Here is a 25,376-nt window from a genome sequence, read left to right as displayed (position 1 = left end):
TTGAAATTGGTAGAGAAAACAGAAAATGTGTATACATAGGGCACTCAATGGCTTATTTTTTGTTCCAATTATAATAAACTATACATTCATGCTTTATTGGTATACATTAAAAGTGGGGAATCACTATCTTTTCTCCATGTTAATTCTGACTAGTGAAATATTAAAATAAGAAATTCGTGTAAAATGATTATTTATAAATTCTGTTAAAATAGCAGCATATTGCTAATAAGCCACATCACTACTCACATTGGTATAAACACTTATTCAATCTTCATTCCACTTTTCAATCACTGTGTTTAGGTTACAACATGTTTATTATGAATGATTGGTAGAGAGTTGCTTATAATACAATAAAATTATTAGTTGGCTGTGTGTGTCTTTTTATTTCTGTTATTATTTTCCTAATTTGATAACCAACAGATTTTCCATAGAAAATAAACTCATATAGGGTTTTATAAGCTCTTGCATCCACACAATTTTTATTCCATTAAGAGCTTTAGCAATATTAAGCTTTTGTTTACATAATTTGTGAATATTTATATTGTTAAAAAATAATAAATAGTACTCTCAATTATATGCTGTCTATGCACTGCAGCTATTCCACATCATATTGGGCATTAGAGTCACTCTGACTGAATAAATTGTGACTCATATATAGTTTTCCTTCAGTTAGGAGTCACTGTTAAGTAATTTAGCTTTTTATGGCAAAATAATTACCAGCGATATGATTGAAGAGTGAATTCCTATAAAATTGTGTCTAGTTATATCCACATGGAATTAATACACTCTCTAGCCTTGTAATGTGACATTATACACCACAATCTTTGATTGTTATATATATTAGTCACTATGTCTAATAGTTCACTTTACTCTGTTTTAGAGACTATTGCTATAAAATTCAGTGAATGCATGCCTCAATATGCTCTGACCTAAAAAGCACACACAAGCTTACCTAACACTCATTCTGTGGTTTCATAATGATTATTGTCCCCTACATGTCCGGTATAATAGCCAGCTCAACAGAGGATCAGATATTAGTTTTTTTTTTAAAAAAAAACCCCAAAACTGGTGAGTAAGCGAACGTGGTCTCTCAACACGCGTTTCGCTAGGTGCTTTATCAAGAATCACTGTTTGTATATGACAGGTGCACATTAAATAAAAAATAAGACTTCAAAAACATTGTACTAGTAGAGGAGACATGCAAAATATTAATTTAATCACATTTTAATAGGGGCAAAACCAATAATTATAAACGCAATTCTAGTTATTTTTGTTTTGAGCATGGCCCAATGAACAGAACCTTTTCAATGGTAAAACGTTTCATAAATAGGACTTCCAAGAAATGACTAATGTCTAAGGCTTATTAGAATTTTTAAGATCACACGTCTTTGCCTATTTTTATGGGTTTAAGTGCCAAGTTAGCCATTTAAAACTAGGCATATGGCTACATTGTACTTAGTGCAACATACTGCTCTAACATTAAAATACAACCATTTCAACATGTTTAATGTGTTTATGATTTTAAAGGTTTGATCCCCAGTGCGCTGTGTTTAAGATATTTAAGATGGCATGCAGTATATTGTAACTTGTAAAATCCACTGTATCTATATAGGGTATCTCTTATAAAAGGGCACCATGATATTGCTCCTTCAAAATGAAAGATAAATAATAATTTCACTTGTTAATTATATGGGTGCCACCATGGAGGAAGCGTTGTCAGAGTCCACAGCTCGGAGCAGCAAGTAATAATCCAACAGCTGTTGGATGTATATACCAGAATGAAATCCTATTGCTTAAACAATGGGGCAGAGACCCCTCACTGACATTCCGGGGCATCCATTCCTTGGGTAGGTTATCTAGTTCTTCTGATTATGGACCTACTTGAGATATAATCTATGCTCCTTTTACACATTTGCACATGATTATGATGTGATGACATACTTGAATATGTTATTCTATTTCTATGCCGTCACATTGGCTTGTTATTGCGTTCTGTAGTAACCACACCATCCGAAGCCGGAGTACCTGTCTTTGTTTCTCGGGCTGCACATATGGAGTCTGCATTGGTAACTTTAATTGACTACAGGGCGAGTCAAAAGTCGCAGTACACCCTTTTATTTCAAAAACTCTACAGGAATTGGGCCGACAGGCCGATTTCAAGATGGCGCCCATGTTTGGTACATACCGTAAAAGATAGACCACGTCACCCATACCTTAATGGAGTATTCAGGTTTCCCAATTCCTATATACATTTTTGTACTGCGACTTTTGACTCACCCTGTACTCCGGTATTGTGAGACCTCTATTTTATTTCTGTTTCTTTTAATCTTGTTTTGTTTTGCAGTATTCAATCAAAACAAAACTTGACTACTTTATTAATAGGATTGTTTAAACATTAATGTGGTTTGGTGATCCTGTGTTCACGATGATCAATAAAACAATTCTGTCCATGCATACTGAACACTTTATTGTTTCTGAAGGAAAAAGGATGTTAAAATGATACCTTTGGTGCTTTTCCAAACGGGAGAATTTTATGTCAAACATTCATCAGAGAGGATATAAACTTTCATATGTAGATCAGGGAAGGACAGCCTGTGGTTCTTCAGCCATTGTTGATCTACAATCCCAGCAGGCCCTACTAGCCGATGACCGGGCATACTGGAACTTGCAGTCCCACAACGGCTGGAAAGCCACAGGTTGCCTATCATTGAGACAGAACAGAAAAACAACAAATTGCAGCTATAGTCAAACAAAATTACATACAAATAATATATATAAGAAAATGGTTTAATAACACAGAACGAGAAAACCGAAACATCCCATGTCTGTTAAACGTCGTTATGTAGCATAAAAGCATATTAATCAAATACAAGTGAAAATAATTATATTAAGACAATTGTTTAAATTAGGATAGGGGTGGAGGGGAGAGGTTCATTGTTGCCACGAAACAATAAAATGTATGGAAAAATTCCACACGCATCCAAAACGACAGTCACGCTTACCTTTAACCCTTTTACTGCCAAGGGGCCCACAGCAGTGTAAAGCCCCCGACAGCAAAACAAAAAAGAAAAAAAAAAACATATTAAAATGTGGCATTGCAAATATATAAAAAAAAAATTACCCCTGAATTGATATTTTCAAAGACTATTTACTGTGTCTTCTGTTTTTAGGAAACGGGGTTGCCGGACAAACATACATAATAATCCTTTTGCTCATCCTCAAACAGTATTCAGTGCAGTAACATTGTCCATCATATCTAATTTCAAAGGACTACAAGAATAAAAAGACAATATCTTGTTACACAGTCTTTAAAGCGCCTTATAAGCATACTACTGAGCCAATCTGTGCCCAAATAATTATGGCACTGTATGGCAGCCTCAGTTTACGGAATTAAAAAGATTCACAATATTATTAGCACGGTACCCAAATATAGGCGGGCACACTACAGCAAAAAAAAAAATACAAAAAAATAAAAAGGTGCTGAGTATTCTCAAAGCATGTGTGCGTCTGTAGTGCTAATCATACACATGAACGTGTGTGTTCTGCATGTTAACCACACTGTTGAATGCTCGGAAGATGCATTACCATGCAATAAACAGGAACCACGTGAGGCAGTGACTTAGTCAGGAAGCTTGTGATTTGCAAGGACAACAACAAAAAAAAGCTTCATATTCTTCTGTGAGGAAAACAGAAACTGATGCAATGTTTGTTAATCATTACGAGCCTGAAAGCAGAGGATTGGGTTCATTCACAAAGTCAGTTTACTTCCAAGACTGCTCGCCGGTCCATCCTGATCAGGACAGTAGGATATTACCACAGTGCAAAGTGCAGAAAACCTCTGATTATTCCTCTAGGATTTGTGGGGTTTTATTTATTTAAATTTTCACTCCAAAAGAACTCCTTGATTCAAGGAAGGAACGTGTCAGTCATCTCCAGCTCTACTGCTGAACGCTTGCAACTAAAGTTCTCTGTTAAAGAATTCACATGGCGGATGGTCTTGTTACTTCAGAAATAAAAACTTTGCAATGACAAACTGAAGGACACTTTTCGCTCTGTGTTTAGTTGAAAGCAGAAAGAGAAGAGAGAAAATATAAGAACAACAAAGGACTGACACAGATGAGATAAATGTTAGAAAGCGAAGCAGTTAAAGCATACAGACAGAAAGCACAAAGGACACAGACAAACTATTAGAAGCCATGTAGAATATTCTTCCAGTAATAAGAAATCGACCTTTCCTTGCATGTATGGGAAGAACAACTACTAGGTATATGCAGAACTAAGATGAAGTCACTTCTAGTGATATTAGGAGATTAGAGCTAAGGGCATTTACTGTGGGATCCAGCAGCATAAGAACTAAAACATCTCATTATAAGGGCCCCAATGACTTTGGTTGCATATAGATTACAGAATTTAGTTGGTCATATTTGGAATAATGTAAAGTGTGATGGGTAGCATATAAGGACAGCTTTCATTAAATTGCGTAAAGACTAATATACATATGGGTTATAGATTAGGGCAAATAAATCAGTTGCTGTGGCTATCAATCTGGCTCATAAAGTAGACTCTGAGGGGGTGAAACCGCCATGACTATGGGTGTCCAGAAAGCACCAGATATATAAATGATTTAAATCCATTAAAATTTTAAATGTTGCAGACTGAAAATGTGATCACCCATGATTGTTATCAATAGCTGACCAAATTAATAAGACCAGATGGAAATAGGTCATACTGTGAACTGCCTGTGTATGTTCAATTCAGCTAGCCTTATGTGTGGGCTAAACTAGTAGTTTAATAATTAAACTACCAGGCGTTACCAGGTAAAGAGCCAGGGCATCAGGGTGTTTTGATTGACATTGGTCGCCAGCACTATCACTGACATAATATTCCTATGAATACAGAACGCTGTGCTACGGATGTATGGGAGGGTTTTGCTGCATACAGTACTTTACAGCTGATTGCAATGAAAACACTAATGAGCCCCCCATAGAACACAGTGTGTCATTAGGGGGAACGGTTTTTACATTTGGAATATGGACGATTCCTGGCTGGAAACGAGCGACTATGTATGTAGGGAGGAGGTGCCTGTGTGTTTCTCATGGTTCACCTTGCTCCTATCCATGTTACGAAATGTTTATTACAAGCCTGCATAAAGAGATGATCTAGGCACTGAATAGCTACATGACAAAATAGTCATGGAAAGAGCATGTGGCTGACCAAACTGTATGCTCCTGATCTGATTAGGTTTTATTCCTGCTGGGATTGCAATATACTTTGAAGATGGGTAGACTTTTTTACTACTGTACTTGCAGGAAATATAGTTTGTCATTTAATTCAATAGAACCAACAATAATCTAACCTGGCTGTCTAGGAATAAAGGAGAGCCAATATAGTCTTTATATGTGGCAGAGCAGACGAATAAGGGTACATGAAGGAGACGCATAGCTAGTATTAAGAGACACAAAAGTGGCACATATCATACAGACAGTCCCGATATCCCCTCATGAGTAATTTAAGACATAAATGAGGTAAACTGCAGCATTTTAGGAGGAGTTTAACTTAATGAAGGGGGTGGTCATTAAATAGGATAGACATTGCCTCGGTACTTTTACCCTGTCTACAGTCATGGCCAAAAGTTTTGAGAATGACAAAAATATATTTTTTCACAAAGTCTGCTGCCTCATATATTATGATGGCAATTTGCATACACTCCAGAATGTCACGAAGAGTGATCGGATGAATTGCAATTAATTTCAAAGTCCCTCTTTGCCATGACAATGAACTTTATCCCCCCAAAAGCATTTACATTGCATTTCAGCCCTGTCACAAAAGGACCAGCTGACATCAGGTCAGTGATTCTCTCGTGAACACAACTGAGAGTGTTGACGAGGACAAGGCTGGAGATCACTCTGTCATGCTGATTGAGTTAGAATAGCAGACTGGAAGCTTTAAAAAGCAGGGTGGTGCTTTAAATCATTGTTCTTCCTCTGTTAACCATGGTTAGCAAGGAAACGCGTGACGTCGTCAGTGCTTTGTACAAAAAGAGCTTCACAGGCAAGGATATTGCTGCTAGTAAGATTGCACCTAAATCAACCATTTATCGGATCATCAAGAACTTCAAGGAGAGAGGTTCAATAGGTGTGATGAAGGCTTCAGGAAGCCCAAAAATGTCCAGCAAGTGCCAGGACAGTCTCCTAAAGTTGATTCAGCTGTGAGATTGGGGCACCACCAGTGCAGAGCTTGCTCAGGAACGGCAGCAGGCAGGTGGTAGTGCATCTGTACGCATAGTGAGGCCAAGACTTTTGGAGGATGGCCTGATGTCAAGAAGGCCAGCAGAGAAGCCACTTCTCTCCAGCAAAAACATCAGGAACAGAATGATATTGTGCAAAAGGTACAGGGATTGGACTGCTGAGGACTGGGGTAAAGTCATTTTCTCTGATGAATCCCCTTTCAGATTGTTTGGGGCACCTGGAAAAATGCTTGTCCGGAGAAGGAAAGGTGAGAACTACCATAAGTCCTGTGTCATGGCAACAGTAAAGCATCCTGAGACCATTCATGTGTGGGCTCACTCACAATTTTGCCTAAGAACACAGCCATGAATGAAGAACAGTTCTACCAAATGTCCCATCTCTCACAGTCACATCTTTTGAAGTACACACTGTTCAGATTTTTAACCTATTATCTATGCGTGTTGCTGTGATCTATCGCCCCCCTGGACCCCACCAACAATTTCTTGAACATTTCTCTGAATGGCTTCCTCACTTCTTATCTTCTGACATCCCCACCATCATCATGGGTGATTTCAACATCTCTATTGCTAATCCACGTTCCAATGCTGCTTCACAACTGCTCTTTCTAACCTCCTCACTTGACCTCTCTCAGTGGATTGAATCCGCTACTCATCAGGATGGCCACTGTCTTGATCTTGTTTTTTCTAGACTATGCTCAGTTTCTGATTTCCTTAATACTCCTTTCCCCCTTTCGGATCACCAGCTTATTAGTTAATCACTCACTCCCAGTTCTTTAACCTCCCTGCTGTCAAACTCTTCCAAGTATCCTCATACCCGCAGGAATATGAACTCTATTGATTTTCAAAAGTTTTCCACCTCTCTCCATTCTCCTCCACTGATATGGCATTGCCTCATTTTCACATACCCTAGCAACTGCCCTTGATCAAGTGGCTCCAGCAACTCTTCATACTCCACGTAGACTTCGTTGTCAACCGTGGCACACTAAAGTAACATGAAATCTACAAAAACTCTCTCGTAAAGCTAAACGTCACTGACGTAAATTTTGTACTTCTAATGATTTCAGCGCATATACTGCAATCTACCACTCCTATGGAAGTGCTCTGGACACTGCTAAACAAGCATACTTCCAATCTGTCATCTATGCTCAGGCTTCTAACCCCAAACACCTTTTTAAACACATTTAAAGCTCTTCTCAATCCTCCCACCCCAAACTCTCCGACTACCATCAATGACCAGGATCTTACTTCCTATTTCAAGGACAAGATTGATAAGATCAGACTTGAAATGGTATCATCTCCCTAGACTAGCAATCAGCACAATTCCTTCCCAGCATCCTCTGACACCCTCTTCATTTTATCTCACAAATGAACAGGAAGTTTCTACTCTCTTCTCATCTTCCTACTCTACCTCCTGTCCTCTTGATACCATACCCTCACAAATTGGTAGGTCCCTGTCTCTTGTGCTCATTCCACCTCTAACTAAAATGTCTAATCTCTCTCTCTCTACTGGTATCTTTCCATCACTATTCAAGAACGCAGTGATTACTCCTATTATAAAAAACAAAATTCTGACCCAAACTCACTCTCAAATTACTGTCCCTACTCTCAACCCCCATGCCCCTCCAAACTCCTCGAGCGAATGGCATACACTCGCCTCACGTTTCCTTTCTGCAAACAACCTATTGGATCCTCTTCAATAAGCCTTTCGCTCCACAAATCATTGTCCCATAGATTGTAAGCTTGTGAGCAGGGCCTTCTTACCTCTACGTATGTATTACCCAGTATTGTTTTATTACTGTTTGTTCCCAATTGTAAAGCGCTACGGAATCTGCTAGCGCTATATAAATGATGATGATGAATGGTACCAAAACAGTTTCCAAGAGCACTTCTACCAACCATCCAAGAACAGTTTGGTGATGAACAATGCCTTTACCAGCATGATGGAGCACCCTGCCATAAGGCAAAAGTGATAACTAAGTGACTCGGGGATCAAAATATTGAAATTTTGGGTCCATGGCCAAGAAACTCCCCAGACCTTAATCCCATTGAGAACTTGTGGTCAATCCTCAAGAGGTAGGTAGACAAACAAAAACCCACAAATTCTGACAAACTCCAAGCATTGATTAGGCAAGAATGGGCGGCCATCAGTCAGTATGTGGCCTAGAAGTTGATGCCAGGGCGAATTGCAGAGGTCTTCAAAAAGAAGGGTCAACACTGCAAATATTGACTATTTACGTAAACTTAATGTAATTGTCAATAAAAGCCTTTGACACTTATGAAATGCTTGTAATTTTACTTCAGTATACCATAGCAACATCTGGCAGAAAGGTCTAAAAACACTGAAGTAGCAAACTTTGTGAAAACCAATACTTGTGTCATTCTCAAAACTTTTGGCCATGACTGTATAAGGAGTCCAGCCTGACCGTCTCACAGAGTGCCTTACTTACCCAGTTCCAATATTCCAGAATGAAACTGGTAGTGGGTGGCGCTGGGCAGACAATTAGGTAAACTATTGTGTTGGCAGGTTGTAGGCACCAAAGTGCAAGGTTTCTGAAGAGTGTAGAATTAAAGGGCTTAAAAGGAGCATAGTCCAAAAAAATCTTGTAATCCATGTATGCGTGTATTTACAGTGCACAAAATGAGCCTAAAATGGTCATCAAGTTATAGAGATTGGACTTGTACGCAACCTATCATGTGGGCATTACTTGTATATCTGTGAATGTGTTAGATTATGTTTTTGTTATATTTGTGTTTTTCCTGTTTCGACTCAGTTAACACACAACACTCTTCTGAGTGAAATATTCAGGGCACAAAGATGGCATTCATTGTGATGCTTGTAATGTGTCCCAATTTAACAAACGACTCCACCCACTTCTACCTCCTAACTGTATTATTGAGTGTGTGAGACACAATATAGATGGGGAAAATATGTAAGGGGGGTGACAAGGAAATACAAATACAAGAGACATGTATCTTTCAGAATAAGTATGGATCTATGCAACACTAGTAGATAATACACAATGCTAAGGTCCATGGTGTTTTAAATGGGATGTAATTGTTAGAAAAACGTAGAATATTTAATTCTTTTAGCTCAAAATCAGATTTTCCAGGTAGTGAACATCCTTTGAAGTTGGTCTTTGAGATAGTAAATACAAGTATACAGATACATTAAACCATCAGTGTTTTGTAGTAAAGGGCAAAATACCACTCCTGGAGTTTCCTATCCAATATGTTTATAAATAATGTATTACAGAAAGTATGATCTCTCTCATGACATATATTACATTGGCAATATGGGAAGGTTTCAGCAGGAAATGGGTTATAAAGCATGCAAACAAGCAAATGATGAAATGTAAAGCAAACAGCAACATCTCATGGCTGGTTAATAGCCATTTGTAAACAAGGGTTAAAGGGCCTCATTTACAATGTGGGCAAGGAACTCACCACTTAGGATATCACTTGAACAGGGTCACTAAATTAAGGGATTTGTTGCTCCCTAGACCTGCTTTTTGAAAGCCTGATTTCTGGTGTTGCCTCCACATCTGTAGGAGAAAGGTAGGTTTAGTATTATGGATGTCTATAAAGGCACAGACGCTTGCAGTAAGACACGACCTCCAGCCCAGCATGTATAACTGTACCGGGAGTAGCCAATCCGTAGCTCTGCAGCTCTCCAATGTCTAGCAGGGCATGCTGTGACTTGTAGTTCAAGGATAGTTGCAGCTATGACAAACGTACCAGTTTTCTTATATACAGTCAGCACATAGGGTTGTTTGGTGTAATTTGTACTTTGGTAATGGGCTGCAGTTTTTGGGGCACTGGCCGGTGGTGTTTCCAGTTCTGTCTACCCCAGATTGTACACCCTCCCTCATCTGATCTAAAGCAGCGGCTCACAGTCTATGGATAGTGTTATGAATCAGTTAAGAGAGACTCATGATGGTATTGCTCTGGTAAACGCTGCATGGTGCACTGGGCCAATAGTAAATCACGTCTTCATTAAACTAAAAATCATTTAGTGGCTTCAACTACTTTTTAAAGGAGATCTATGTCAAAAGCCAACATACTATGTTTTACTCAAGTTATGGAGCTATGTTACGCAAGTACGGAAGTTCCTATACTTTGGTAAATAGATTGTACTGTGAGGCAGTTTTCCTGTTGCATTCTTCACCTCTTGAGCAGACATGGAAGGACTGTTGCTATTGCCCAGTATTAAAATCGCTATTTCTGATACTGCAGCCTCCTCAAAATATTTATACGTGGCAAAAATACACCAAATGAATAAAAGAGATTCCTACACAAGGTACACGGTGTTCTTCTGCTTTGCCGACTGCTTGATAGATTTGCCAGAATGAGAAAAGTTTGTGATGAAACTGCAGGAAATTGCATGCAGCAAAGCGATTTTGTGGTGGTCATTATAGCTGAGTGAAAGCCGAGCTGAAGGGATGAGAACATGATCTTTTCATGGTAAAAGTATTGTTGCCTAGTGTTTCCATGGATTGCCAGCAGCATAATCTAGAGATTGCTACAGTCATCAGGTTTTGGCAATCTGCGCCATTCTGCCTGTTGATGAACCACAAGTCCCAACATGCCCTGCCAGCTTTTACGTAATGTTAAAGTCATTTTGCAAGATGGTTTACCAACATGGTTGTCATTTCAGAAAACGTGTGTAATATATAGAAGACAAAAGACTTTCACATACATGTTAATATATATGTAGCAGCTGGGCTATGTCTTAGTAACATAAGGGCTTAATATGGTGCAAATGGCACAAGATGTAAGAGACCCGCAGCAACCAAATCATATGCATTGTATTGCACCAGACTGATTTGTTGCTACAGCTCGTGTGCTATGTGCACCAAGTTAAAGAAGCAATACTCCGTTTTATGTACAGAAATTCTGCTTTATCATGCATGTCCCACAGAGTTACAAATGATATTGAACAATAACAAGCATCTATATAGCAGCCACAATTCAGTTAGTAAGGCAATTGTTTGCATGCTGCAGCACAGACGCACCTCATTGTATACATTAGTCCAGGCACAGTAGAACATGGAATTACTCTAACCAAGTTCCCAAGGCACAAGATCAATTACCAAATATATAGATCCCCCTTAGTCATCTTTCCAAGGCCAAATGTTTTACTCCAAAAAGAAAACAGAGTTGTGCAGAAGCACCTAATTAGGCGTTTAAGAAAAATTAAAATATACAGAATAAAAATCTCAAAAACAGTAAACCACAATAAATATGGCAAGGAATATAAGCCTGTATATACACTTATCCTTAAAATACAGGAATAAAAAGCTCCGATATCGCTTCAATAGAAAACAGACCACATGACTTCAATTGCAAACATATGTATACACACAGATGGATACAACCTTATAAACTATATAACACCAGCTGGTAATGGTTGTTTGTAAAATCATTGAATTCTCGTTCTTTCCAGATTGGAGGGAGAAAGGAAGGAGGCTTCCACTTAGGATGATTAGGAAAAAATATACATGTACATGCAATAAACTTGTACATGAATATACAGGCTTATATTCCATGCCATATTTATTGTGGTTTACGGTTTTTGTGATTTTTATTCTGTATATATTTTTATTAAACGCCTAATTAGGTACTTCTGCGCAACTCTGTTTTCTTTTTGTCTTCCTTGTTGGGAGGTTTAACACTACCTCCTATTGTGAGTTGCTGCATTTGATACCTGGAAGATACTGTGTCTCTCTTATAGACATTTGAGTTCCACATTAGCGCCAGAGACTAAGTTTGTTCTAATGTTTTACTCCACCTTCTTGTAATGCACACTGTCAAAACTGTACTTATTGGAAAACAGAATGTAATCGTTTTCAAGCCACTGCCTTATCAAGTGTCCTTTACAGCCGTATGATTTTTACATTTTACCCTTTTATGTAAAAATTGTGATTGTCACATAAACCTTTGTGGGGAAAAATATTTCATTTGGTAGCTTCATCTCAAAGAGCTTTTATAATACCAGTGTTCGATAAGTAGTGGTCTCAATACAGCTTGTATATACGAAAAAAAAAAAAAAAGATCATGTTGGCATTCTCGCTAGCTACTGCGGAACTACAAGTATCAGCATGACACAACAGAGGCAAGAACAGCTGTTGCAGGTGGCAAAACAAAGCTGAATTGTGCCTGCACACCGCTTTAGATTAAACAAGAGAAGGACAAGCGGAATAGGACATGAACCCTGAATATGACAACACTTGGGGACGTGACCTGTAGTAGTTAGTGCCTGGTGCCATTACATGGCAGAGCATGCTGGGACTTGTAGTTGCACAGCAGCGGAAGAGCCAGGGGTTCCTACCTCTAGATTAAACATACATGACAATCATTTCATTACAAAAATCTGTAATCAATGATACTATACAGGTATGTATTAGGGGAAATAAGGCATAGTAAATATTGGAAAATTTCACATTATCTTAAGCCGGAAAAAATATATCTTGGTTTACTTCAAAAATACAAACAATAAAAGCAGCACATTAGGTCACATATAAATATGAACAGTAATCAATTTGCAGAGGTGTAGTCATAGATGCATACATATGTTAGGCCAGAGCAATTTATAATAGTGATTGTCATTCTGGAATGATATAAAATTATATTCAATAGTCACAAACAGGTGGACTTCTGTAGTAGAATAAAAATTAACAAAAAATATAGAACATTTTCTATATAATGTTGATTATATTTCATTTTTTGACAACACATAAAAAAAGCTATATCTTTATAATAGTTTTGCTTGAAATGCGAACACTAATATCAGCATCTCATCTATTTTACACAGGATGCTGGGAGGATCACATGCAACAGCCCTAACATGCATTTAAACACACATGATAAAAACACAGGCACTGACAGACCAGCGGTACTCAACACTTCATAGTTATAGAACATTTTAGCAGACCAAACCCAATTTAGAAAATTTGAACCACATAATTTAGAATAATAGATTATCTTTGCATGGCTTTTAATGAACCATAAATGTTCTCATACATAAATGACACCACCGTGTTTGTCCTATGCAACCTGCACCATACTCATTGGGATTTCTGTAGATGGATGGTTATTGCTAAAACATTCCCCCCAAAATCTCAACCTTATTATTGTTTTATAACTATCTCTCTGATGATCAAATTATTTTAGTACTACATTAACAAAATATTTTGTAATAAATAAGTTGCCATTCCTTAAAACTCAATTTACTGTTTATTTAAAATTTAAATAAGATTGATAAAATAACAGAATGGAAGTGAACCTTCTCCCAAGCGTCGGCAAACCAAGGGGTGTTCCCGCTTATACATCTGCAAGTGATCAGGTCTGAGGACAGATTAGTTCAGGGAATGCCAACCAATTGCAAACTCTCAAGTTGAGTATCACTACATCCGTCTCACACACATTACCACTAGGGAAACACTGGTGCGATAGACATGCTTTATAAACATATGCAAAGAAGGATGTTTCATGCAGTAACTCCAAAAATCCTGCCGTGACCGTTGCCTATCAATCTACTCTTTGTAGGAAGAATCTTCAAACGCAGCCGTACTCGTACCAAATACTTTGATTGTCTTCAGACACAAGTGAGGAAGACTCGGCTTCGTTACTCTGTAGAAATTGTGTTGAACAATCACATGCACAACTCTCTGCACTATTTACATTTTGGCTGCTGGACTTGGGCCAATCTAGCCTTTCGGCCGATACCACTGGAAAAACAAATTGTCTGTCTCCTGGCGACCCACTGATGCTACTCACCAAATCAAGGTTCAGTGATAGATAAGGACAAGATGTGCATGGTGACGTGTAGGACATGATACCGGTCCCATCTGACATGCTAACTGAGTCACAACCAGAACAACACTGAGGACCATTGCTATCTACATGTGGAGGGGGTCTGTTGGTGAGAATATGAGGCGACTGTTTGACTGCACTGTACTCACTCAATAACGATGGGGCATCTTCGCTCGTAGGTGATGGATCAACTGATACAGGTGACCTATTGTCTTTGGATAAAAAATCATGAATACTTGTCCTTCGACTGGTCCCCTCAGCCGTAGAGATCACACTGCTAGCACGGGGTAAGGTTGCATATTGGCTGGAATCTTTTGCCTGCCGCTGTGGGCACAGCGTCTCCTGACCTACAGTAGAGGTTCCTCCTGAAGACTGAGGGCTTGTTACTACAGGGAATGGGAATCGAGTACTTTCTTCTCCTTTCTGAGAGTAGGCCTGCGCACAGTGCTCCGGTTTAGTAGTCTTTCTATCCCCTACTGATACGGCAGGAGACAGCTGCATGGGGGACTGTAATCCTGCTAATTCAAGAGAGCCAGACAGGCTTTTCATGACTTCATCTAGTAGGTTTTCCTGGCTCCCGGACCGAATCTGTATCAAAACAGAGGAGAACGAACAGATGTTTATTTTAATAGGCTATAATTGGACAAGTTCAAATGTGTGGGCTTTCAAAACATAAGAATAAGTACAACAAATATATAGGTATACTGTAAATCTAAATGTCATTGTTTTGTGACCAGGAAAGTGCACTGTTCTGAAGTGATGATATGTTCAGTGTAACATTAATGTGAATAGGGAAGGATGTTCCAGCCACACCCGACTGATTCTGTTGTCAAAAGTCTGCATGTGCGGACAGGGAGCAACGTTCTCCACCAATATTACAATGAGGAAGAGTGTCAACACTTCCTAACGTTGAACAACTACAGTTTTCTAAATTGGCAGTCTGATACTGCCCTATCTTAGTACAATAAGAATAGATGGAATAAGTCACAAACTATTCTCACCTCACTAACTGCAAAAAGTTCTCCTTCAAAATTAATATTGCTTTTGCGACTGCAAAACTTTAACTCTCTAGAGGGTTGAATGCCCATGTTCAGCATAAAGAGCTCACAACTAGTCCCAATCATTTCTAATAACTACTGTATTGTATGGGCTACCGCCGAGTTATTGTGCCATTAATGAATCATTTCATGGGGAAATACGGAGTGTAGCTCTGTATACAGAGTAAAGTTGTATTTTAAGAGGATACAATCTATGCTTGCGTTAAGAGTAAATTGCACCCCACAGGACATAAGGCCCAGAGTGTTTAGCCGTCCTTCATGTACAGCCACAGAAACACTCACCAACTCACCTGGCTTACCGTCAGCTTGTTGCTTTCTTCTAAGAACTGTTTGAGAGAAACCATTTCACTCCCTGGTGAGCCGAGCCTCCTCTTTGACTGGCTTAGGCTTTCCACACCATCGCAGGATTTGAGTCTCAGCATGGGGCTGGATACAGCGTTCTTTTTTAAGCGATTACCAAAATACTGGACTGGACTACTACTGCCGGACCACACTTCGTTATCATGATGCAGGATGAAATCTCCACTGCTGTGGCTTTGGGACCTACTCTGATTGGTCACCTGACCTGTAGTGGAGCAATGAGCAGGTATTACCAGAGAGCTTTGAGAGTTTGGTCACATGGATACATAACATAATATTATGTTGCATACCGTGCATTTATCATCAAAACTATTAGAAATGACATCACCATACATAAATGTTGGGGATTATGGAGCACAGAGGAACAAACTGATAATGAGGTTTTAATACTCAATAATCCCCTTCTGTTGTGAGGTTGAGAGATGTATTGTGTTTAGAGTGTTAAAAGCAACAAAATCATATTTGCAACCAAGCCAACCAAGTTTACATTTTCATACATGGAATGTGAACGTAAAATGCTCTGGTCAACCTTACCCTCACTGGCTAATAAAGATGTTGAAAAGCACATTGTGATGGGTTACTGGTCATACACTTGGCAAGAATCCACCCATCTGTACAAGCATTTTACTTACCAAGGAGACTGCAAATATATGAAGACATATGAAGCTTGAGGCTTCTTTGCACTAATATCCATTTCCATCCAAATTTTAGAATGATGCAAAGTAAAGAAGCTTCATCCTGCCCCTTTAGCACAGCATTAAACATGGCAGCTTTTAGCAAATATATAGGACAAATGTCTAGTTATTCGCCAACATGTCTCAAACATTTTCAATATGTAAATTATTTATGATTTTATTATTTGTACATTAATATGCTATTTATGTCTAAGTCCCTGCAGCTCTGTTATGACCCTAGCAGTGATTATAGAATCTATTCTAGGTGCTGGTTACCAGGATTGTGTGACATAGTAACAGAGAGCCTGAGACTGAGCAGCTAGAATTGTATAGTGCAATATTAAAAGATTAAAAGAGGCAGTTTACGAAACATAAGTAATACTCAAAATGTGGCACAAATAAAAATGGCTTCAAAACATTTAGCATACCCTGCATTCTACAGCACCCCAAATTTCTAACAATAAGAGCATATAGCGGCAGCTATGGGCTCCTGCCTGAGGCATCATACATAAAAACATAGGCACTACATGAGAGCAGAAAGTTCTCACAGTACAATGTACTCTTCAGGTAACCGCTCAACTCCTATCTCACACCCAAAAAATAAAAACACAGCATCTAAGAAATGGCACAGACATGACAATAAGCAAAATAAAATGAGCACAGCCTACCTGTCACTTCATGGAGTGAAGCATTATTATTACTATTACTACAGGAAGTTCTGCCACTATCAAGGCTGGCTGGCCTGGGAGCTAGATGAGAGATTGAGACAATGGTAACAGACATTTAGCAGGTGACACGGAATCTAATTACAGAATGCACAGACTGAGGAGGATTCATGCACTATATCACATGCTCAGCCAGTAAAGCAAGGCTTATTTATCTGGATGGAGGCCTAGAGCCATAACATATAGGGGACACAAGGACATAGCTACATGGACAATTCCAGTTTGTTAGTAGAGAATGACAACAGACAATCTTATAATGACACCAGGACCATATGTAAAAGAAAGGTTACAGAATAACAAATCATAGGGAGTAATGGAACATACAACGTGTACATACATATTCAAACAATTGCTGTTTCTTCCTCAAAAGGGTTGTCTACTTTGAACAATCCCTTACTGTTCAATCCTACCCCCCGTGTATAGCCAATAGTAGGGTCCACCCTGATCCCCTCATTCCTTGAGTCAGATAGCCGGCCCTCATTGGTGGAGGACTCAGTCCAGCCATGGAAGTGCTATAGATTACTTTGTGCGTGTTCTTTCTTCCTGAGACGCAAGGAAAATTAGCACAAAAAGCAGCGAGCCAACTCCCCGATACATGTAAATGGAGAGGTTTCTGGGAGGTATCCACAATTGCACATCCCCTTTAATTTTACTCATTATTAAAGGGAGATCAGGATGACTAAAGTATTTGCATTTTTAATATGTCATATGCTTTTTAACTTGGCCGGCGTCTTGTAATTGTAGAAATTAAATAAAAGTAATTTTGTGTCTTGTTTATCTACAATCACTATGTGAGCAAATCTACTGTGCCCTTACATGAGCCTTAAAATGACATACATTTAATGTGTATCATCACCTACAAATAGTGAGTTGAATCACTTGTCATGAGAATTGACCCTATCGATTGACTAGAAATGTCACAAATCCCTGCGGTTTATGTAGGCGACAGGTAAATACACTTTACTGTAAGTAGAAAAACCCTCTTAGCCATAATTTGTCAATTAACTCCTAAAGTACATGTCATGTTTTAAGGATTTCCTTATCAGAGCAAGTACAGCAATTACTTAAAGTCCATTATTGCTCAGTGTTCTCCTGTCATACTTCTGTAGCTGGGAACATATGGAATAATACCTAGCCCAATCAGGGAGAGTTGTGCACTGGGGTATACTTTTAGAAACGCTGAAAACATATCCTGTAGATGAAATCCAAGCATACAAGTACACCATGGCGTACATGTTAAAATTAAGTTTTCACATTTATCTAAAAACAACTGTCTCTTCAAAATGGAAGGGGTATGTAAGTCCCAAGAAGCTGAAAGAATGTTGAAGTTAGCTGGATACTTTAAGAAAACAAACAAGACATTTTGTAAGAACAAAATCAGTTTAACTCCGATTACACATCATGCCGTAGCAAAGCTCTTAAAAGTATAATTACCAGTAACGGTAGAAACAGTATAAGAATCATCACTGACGCCATGCCCACTGACGTCCTCATAGGAAGCTCCATCTGTAAAACAATAACCAAAATGAACAAAAATGGGTGTATTACACAGAGGACCTAAACTATATGATGTCCACTAGAGTGTCTTATCAGACGTAAGGATAACGGATAGAACAGTTTATTTTTCAATATATATAGTATTTTCCTACTGTTGTCTCTTAATCTGAACATTATTAGGCGATACTTGGGATTCGGTTTATATGAAATCTAGAGTAAACTGACAGGTTTTAAATAATTGTTTCATTTAAAAAATAAATACATACAAGTAAAAGGAGATGTCCACCAGAATTCCCAAACCCTGCTAGCAAAATGACAGGGTACCAATGTCCAGACCTAGTGCAATTTGGGATATATTTAACCCCACCCACCCTACCTATCATAACAGAATGCTTCGTGAGGTGTATAAATATAATCCGCACACAATGCTGTGTGTAGAGGACAGTGGACCAAGTGGCCACATCAACATGGGAACAATTATGTTGATAGATGGGGGAAAAATCCTTTGGGGATTTCAGCCAATGCCATAATAGGTACCCATTGCACCCTCTGCTGTTGTATAGTGATTACAACTTTTCTGAGGACATGTTCGTAGATCAGAAACCATAGTGGAAATTTCCTATACCCAGTTTTCAATGATTATTGACAGACAGACCACATTCCAATGAAACCCCACTGCTTATACCTTTACTTTTAGGTATCAGCTTGGTTCTGAGGCCCGTAGACAGGTTGACTGTTGAAAAGTTGATTGCGGTTGTGGAGAAGGCCATAGTTCCCAAATCTTTCCTTCTTTTGCCAGTAGGAATTTCACCAGGAGCCTCCAGATGCTCAGCACTACCTGTCCATTGTCCACCTGCCAGGACCATGGACTGGACCAGGTCATTCATGGCTGGGATGCAAATGAAAGCAAATGAATCAGCGTGATACGGTGTGCCATTGTTAGCTAGCTTTGGTTAAACAGCCATTCAAGCACTATAAAGCAGCGTAATGCAGGTCAACACAGCTACAAGTTCACAAAGCCATTTTGATTATCACATGCATTCTGTGGACGATGATGGATGTGAGTGGGTTTGAACAGCAAATGTAGCATTTGTACATTACTTTAAAAGCCTGTTGAATACTTCTGCCATGCTACTGCAGCACTGATGAACAGCATAGCTTGCCAGCAAGTTATGTTGCTTCAAAATGACCAAATGATATGACATGGTGTAGAAGGCGGGAGACAGTAGTGGTTAAAATGGATCTGTTGCTTACTCACAGCAGAGAAAGCCATTTTGTGGGCCAAGTCGAAGTTCAGCCTATGAATTCACTACAAACTTATGACATCACTGAGGAATGAGGCATAAAGTGCACTGTGCCACAGTGACGCCACTCGTTCCTAATGAATTGATAGGTTGCATTCTCATGAATATTGGGTCAGCCAACAAAACTGCTGCCTCTACTGTGTGTAGGCGACAGGTACATTAACACCTTTGCTGTCATAGGCGAGACCACTGCACTACAAAGCATAGGAGAACTCTCAAGGAGTGCAGGGGATGTTGTCAGCAATGAAGGAGGGGTCCATGGCCAGTGCAGGTTACTGCGTTTTGCAAAACACTGAATGAAATATATAACAGATGGCACTTCATAAAATGCATCTTTATTTTCCAAAACCCACTATGAACGAAGCTGTGCTTCTCAAGAATGAAGTTAAAGTGGACCTGTTACATAGGTACTGTGGGTACAGCTATATTATGGACTGAACCAATATTCATGAGAACGCAGCCAATCAAGTAGCCACCATGGTGACTAAAGTGCAACACACAGTAACCTTGTCATTAGTTCCTACTGAACGGATAGGCTGCATATTGCCCATCAGCACACACTGCACTGACAGGGTAATTGGTCTGTCCACTTTAACTGTCTTGAAAGCTGGACTTTGCTTTTTAAAGTCTCTTTTTGGTTTTGTCCACAAGTATTCTTCTTGTCTATCACATAGCCATAATCAAAACTTTACTACAGCAATTGTCCGTCATTTTATACCATAAAGTTAAGTATTCAGTGTCACCCATAAAGGTGAACTCCTCTCTGTTTCTCTGCCCCTAAAGTTTATTGTAATCCGAGAAATTCCTTCACTTTGGATAAGCTACAACGTAGATTATATAACATTAGTGTTTATCACTGTGCTGGCTCGACCACCCTCTTGCAGCTGTCAGTGCTGATGATTGACATAAATCAAGGGATGTTTGTGCTAAAGGAGACACAGGGACCATTTTTTTCTGAAGAGACATTAATATTGTGTCATATCTCAGTACAGTGACAACAGACTTCAAGCACTCATTTATATCCTGCATTGAACTTCACAATTCAATTAAAATATAGAATATAGTGTTGCCAAGACCAAAGGCAAGACAATTCATGTGCTTGTTTGGAAAGAATACATAAATAGAGATTATAAAATGATAATCTACTGTAGATTATACTGCTATGATTGTATTGTCATACCATCACACACTTTAATTGGAGAGGAATTACATCTTTATTCCACATTTATTATTAGATACATTGCTAAAATGCTATTATACCGAATTACTTATTTGCCTAATCGATATTATAAAAATATTTGAGCAGCCGTTTACCCTTCTACGGTTACACCATTACATTTAATTGTAACTCTAAATTCCAGTGCCCCAGACAACTGTCACTGGATGCAGATTCACATATATCTCCCCTTTAAATGCTCAGCCTCAGGCAGCAGGACATTTGCAGGTTAGGAAAAATAGCGCAATCCAGGGTAAGCTTAGTGAAGTATTAGCGATGGAAGCCAAATACATCTAGCTGAACTGTTTTAATGTCTTACACACAGAGCGGCGGTAGAGGGCCTTCATTTTGTCTTTATCCTTCGGTCTGTTCCTCATAAAGGGCAGTCTTTTCAGTGCTTATGTCACAGCATGGGAAGAAAGAAAAAAATCAAAAATAAGGAATTGGGGGGGAAAAAAAGGAGAAATGAAGGAGGGGAAAAAAGGAGAAGAACACATGGAAGTTAAATGTTGAAACAAAAGACAGAAATGAGTATGTTCGAATCTCAGCTAAACATGCGCTACTAAACAGGACAAGACTTACACCAGGGCATGGTGGGTATGACATGTGACAAAGACTACCAACACCAAAATAATGAATATTGAAAAAATGTTTCACGGAACAAAACATTTTTTCCCGAAATCTTACAGCATCTGTTATCCTATCTTAAAAGAGAGAGTAAGAGGACAGATTATCATCACTGGAATGTAAATAATCTATATATGAGGATGTACTAATGTAGTAATTTACAAATACCCATCACAGGGTGCTTATCTTGCGAACTCTCTTTGGCACTTTGCACACATCCATCTGCTACTTGTAGATGGTAAAAATAAGTAGCACTGTTGGTCTATTTAGCACAACTGCTTTGCAAATTAATAATATGATTCTAGTAGATAATACTAAGTACTCTGTGTGACCAAGACACACCTGAAAAAAATGTTTTCAATTTGTATGGTATTATATATGTCAAATTAAAAATGTGACCACAAATATATTACCTTGGTCCCTACTGCCATGCCTTGCCTACAGTCATGGCCAAAAGTTTTGAGAATGACACAAATACTATTTTTCACAAAGTCTGCCGCCTCAGTTTTTATGATGGCAATTTGCATACACTCCAGAATGTCATGAAGAGTGATCAGATGAATTGCAATTCATTTCAAAGTCTCTCTTTGCCATGACAATGAACTTTATCCCAAAAACAACATTTCCAGTGCATTTCAGCCCTACCACAAAAGGACCAGCTGACATCAGGTCAGTAATTGTCTCGTTAACACAGGTGAGAGTGTTGACGAGGACAAGGCTGGAGATCACTCTGTCATACTGATTGAGTTAGAACAGACTGGAACCTTTAAAAGGAGAATGGTGCTTGAAATCATTGTTCTTCTGTTACCCATGGTTACCTGTAAGGAAACACGTGCAGTCATCATTGCTTTGCACAAAAAGTGCTTCACAGGCAAGGATATTGCTGCTAGTAAGATTGCACCTAAATCAACCATTTATCGGATCATCAAGAACTTCAAGGAGAGAGGTTCAATAGTTGTGATGAAGGCTTCAGGGTGCCCAAGAACGTACAGCAAGTGCTAGGACAGTCTCCTAAAGTTGATTCAGCTGCAGGATTGGGGCACCACCAACGCAGAGCTTGCTCAGGAATGGCAGCAGGCAGGTGTGAGTATCTGCACGCACAGTGAGGCAAAGACTTTTGAGGAAGGGCCTGGTGTCAAGAAGGCCAGTAACGAAGCCACTTCTCTCCAGGAAAAAACATCAGGGACAGACTGATATTCTGCAAAAGGTACAGTGATTGGACTGCTGAGGACTGGAGTAAAGTCATTTTCTCCGATGAATCCCCTTTCATATTGTTTGGGGCATCTGGAAAAACGCTTGTCTGGAGAAGGACAGGTGAGCGCTACCATCAGTCCTGTGTCATGCCAAGAGTAAAGCATCCTGAGACCATTCATGTATGGGGTTGCTTCTCAGCCAAGGGAGTGGGCTCACTCACAATTTTGCAAAAGAACACAGCCATGAATAAAGAATGGTACCAAAACATCCTCCAAGAGAAACTTCTCCCAACCATCCAAGAACAGTTTGGTGATGAACAATACCTTTTCTAGCATGATGGAGCACCCTGCCATAAGGCAAAAGTGATATCTAGGTGGCCTGGGAATCAAAACATCGAAATTTTGGGTCCATGACCAAGAAACTACCCAGACCTTAATCCCATTGAGAACTTGTGGTTAATCCTCAAGAGGTGGGTAGACAAACAAAAACCCACAAATTCTGACAAACTCCAAGCATTGATAAGGCAAGTTGGGCAGCCATCAGTCAGTATGTGGCCCAGAAGTTGATTGACAGCATACCAGGTTGAATTGCAGAGGTCTTCAAAAAGAAGGGTCAACACTGTAAATATTGACTCTTTGCATAAACTTAATGTAATTGTCAATAAAAGCCTTTGACACTTATCCAAAGTTTGTAATTTTACTTCAGTATACCATAATATTTCACAAAAAGGTCTAAAAACACTGAAGCAGCAAACTTTGTGAAAACCAATACTTGTGTCATTCTAAAACTTTTGCCCATGACTGTAGTAGTTTTAACTGTTACATGATGAAAACAAGTCCAAAATATACCCAAGAGTTAAAGAAAATATAGGCTTTTGTCCACCTCTTTTAGCCATCTGCTCAGCTCCAACACCAACTCATTTTTCTCAGGGCCCACCTCTCCCAGACCCAATCCCCCTTTCCAGGGCCTCCCTCTCCAGCCCCTCCTCTTTGCCCAGGCCTCCCTGTCCAGCCCCTCCTCTTTGCCCAGGCCTCCCTGTCCAGCCCCTCCTCTTTGCCCAGGCCTCCCTGTCCAGCTCCTCCTCTTTGCCCAGGCCTCCATGTCCAGCCCCATCCCTCCCAAATTCTCTGTCCAGCCCCATACCTCCCAAATTCTCTGTCCAGCCCAAAGATCAGGGTAAGTCTGATGAATCATAAAATATTTTTTATTTTAATGCACAGACAATTCAGCATGAAATATCTGTGCTGAAATACAGACAGACAATCACAGATGGATTTAGAGTGACCTGTGCATCGCCCATTTTATGTACAAATTAGAATTTGATCAAATATGGACCCGAATCCTAACTATAAACTCTCTGCATGTCTCTACAGAACCTATCTGAATCTGAAAAAGACTTAAGATTTCATTATATGAGGCCCACTGCATATTGTAAAAGGAAATATATTCTACATGCTCCTGAGCAAATAACTAAATACAGGGATGTATATTGTGAAATTCTCTTTTTGCTGCTACATTGTGTTCACACAGACAACTGCAAATACTACCCATAATGTCACCAGGAAGCAAGAAACAGGAAGCTGTTCCCAGAACCTCATATTTATTATTTCCTGATTTCCCAATAAATAAATAACAAAGCTAGAATGTGCCACATTCCACGCATCAGTGGACTCCTGGAGCTACATTTCTGGATGAGATATAGGCACATGCTGTAACTCCATCTACTCATCAGTTATATACAACATAGCATATGTATGGCCTAGCCCTTGCACGATACGGAGCTGCAACATCCAACAGATGTATAATGAAATGTCATAAGAAGCTCATGCAGGATATGCACAGTCAGATGTGTGATGTGAGGACATAGCAGACTTGAAAATGGAAAACAGATGGACTTCAGACCCATCATACACACACAAACGGAAGGAAACAGTACAGGAGAGGACAGATTCAAAATCTGGAGTGTCTGTGGGTCACCACAAGAATTTAAAGAGACAGTATGGAAATGTTTTGCATATGAGTTATAATGAGTTTTCACCTCCCTATAAATTACATTGAGAAATATTATTCTGGTTATTCCTCTTTACTAGGTGACTGATTGTTGTGTGTCCCTCTTCTTAATGTAAAATGTTTAATTTATAAGGAGAAGTTTGGTGATGTTTCTTTGCTATTACAGTCCTTTATGGCTGCTTTTAAGTGAATCCTTGTGGGGGTGGGGGGGGAGGGGGTCTCCTATTTTCCGTTTCCTGAACCATGAAAAAGTATATTCATTTAGTTACATCATCGTAAAAGAGCAATTGTTAATTAGTCACATTCTTGAAAAAACAAAAGCAAATGTTGCACTATAAAATGCAACGGATGCCTACACCAAGGGAGGAGATTCAATTTCCAGCAATGTGGCACTCTGACATTGCGCTGACAATCACGGTAGAAATATACACTCGTTTTCCCTCGCGAAAAATTAGCGGAGATTTCGGTCACTCGCTTCTAAGCTGAATTCCCCCAAAGTGGTGAAAGTCATTTTTTGACCTGATACAATTCATTAGCATGCAACTTATCAATGTTACTGTGAACCCGAGAAAGCAAAGAGCTCCAATGTCAATGTTTCAAGTGAATAGATAAACAGCTTCTGCCAGCACTGCTTGCAGGTGACGGGTGCACT

At 39.3% G+C, this 25,376-nt stretch overlaps 1 protein-coding gene across 10 annotated transcripts in view; it reads right to left on the bottom strand.

Annotated features, from left to right (window-relative positions):
• Positions 1-2,771: 2,771 nt before the first annotated feature.
• The window catches only part of CCDC88A (coiled-coil domain containing 88A), a 127,105-nt gene continuing 104,500 nt past the window's right edge, over positions 2,772-25,376 (bottom strand). For 2 of the 10 annotated variants that reach the window (XM_075204021.1, XM_075204020.1), the window contains exons 26-31: positions 21,213-21,290; positions 19,059-19,262; positions 18,311-18,382; positions 16,820-16,900; positions 15,408-15,682; positions 13,462-14,647 (exon numbers count right to left, since the gene is read on the bottom strand). In XM_075204021.1, the coding sequence (XP_075060122.1) occupies positions 13,802-14,647; positions 15,408-15,682; positions 16,820-16,900; positions 18,311-18,382; positions 19,059-19,262; positions 21,213-21,290 (1,556 nt within the window). In that variant the 3' untranslated portion in view covers positions 13,462-13,801. Of the gene's footprint in view, positions 4,053-9,691; positions 9,790-13,461; positions 14,648-15,407; positions 15,683-16,819; positions 16,901-18,310; positions 18,383-19,058; positions 19,263-21,212; positions 21,291-25,376 lie in introns of those variants that run through there. The other 8 variants (XM_075204029.1, XM_075204030.1, XM_075204022.1 and 5 more) reach the window with 8 other exon arrangements.

The sequence above is a fragment of the Mixophyes fleayi genome, chromosome 3 (assembly GCF_038048845.1).
Source record: "Mixophyes fleayi isolate aMixFle1 chromosome 3, aMixFle1.hap1, whole genome shotgun sequence".
Taxonomy (NCBI): Eukaryota; Metazoa; Chordata; class Amphibia; order Anura; family Limnodynastidae; genus Mixophyes; species Mixophyes fleayi.
The sequence above is the reverse complement of the archived record's forward strand: the minus strand, read 5'-3'. Positions and strand labels throughout refer to the sequence as shown.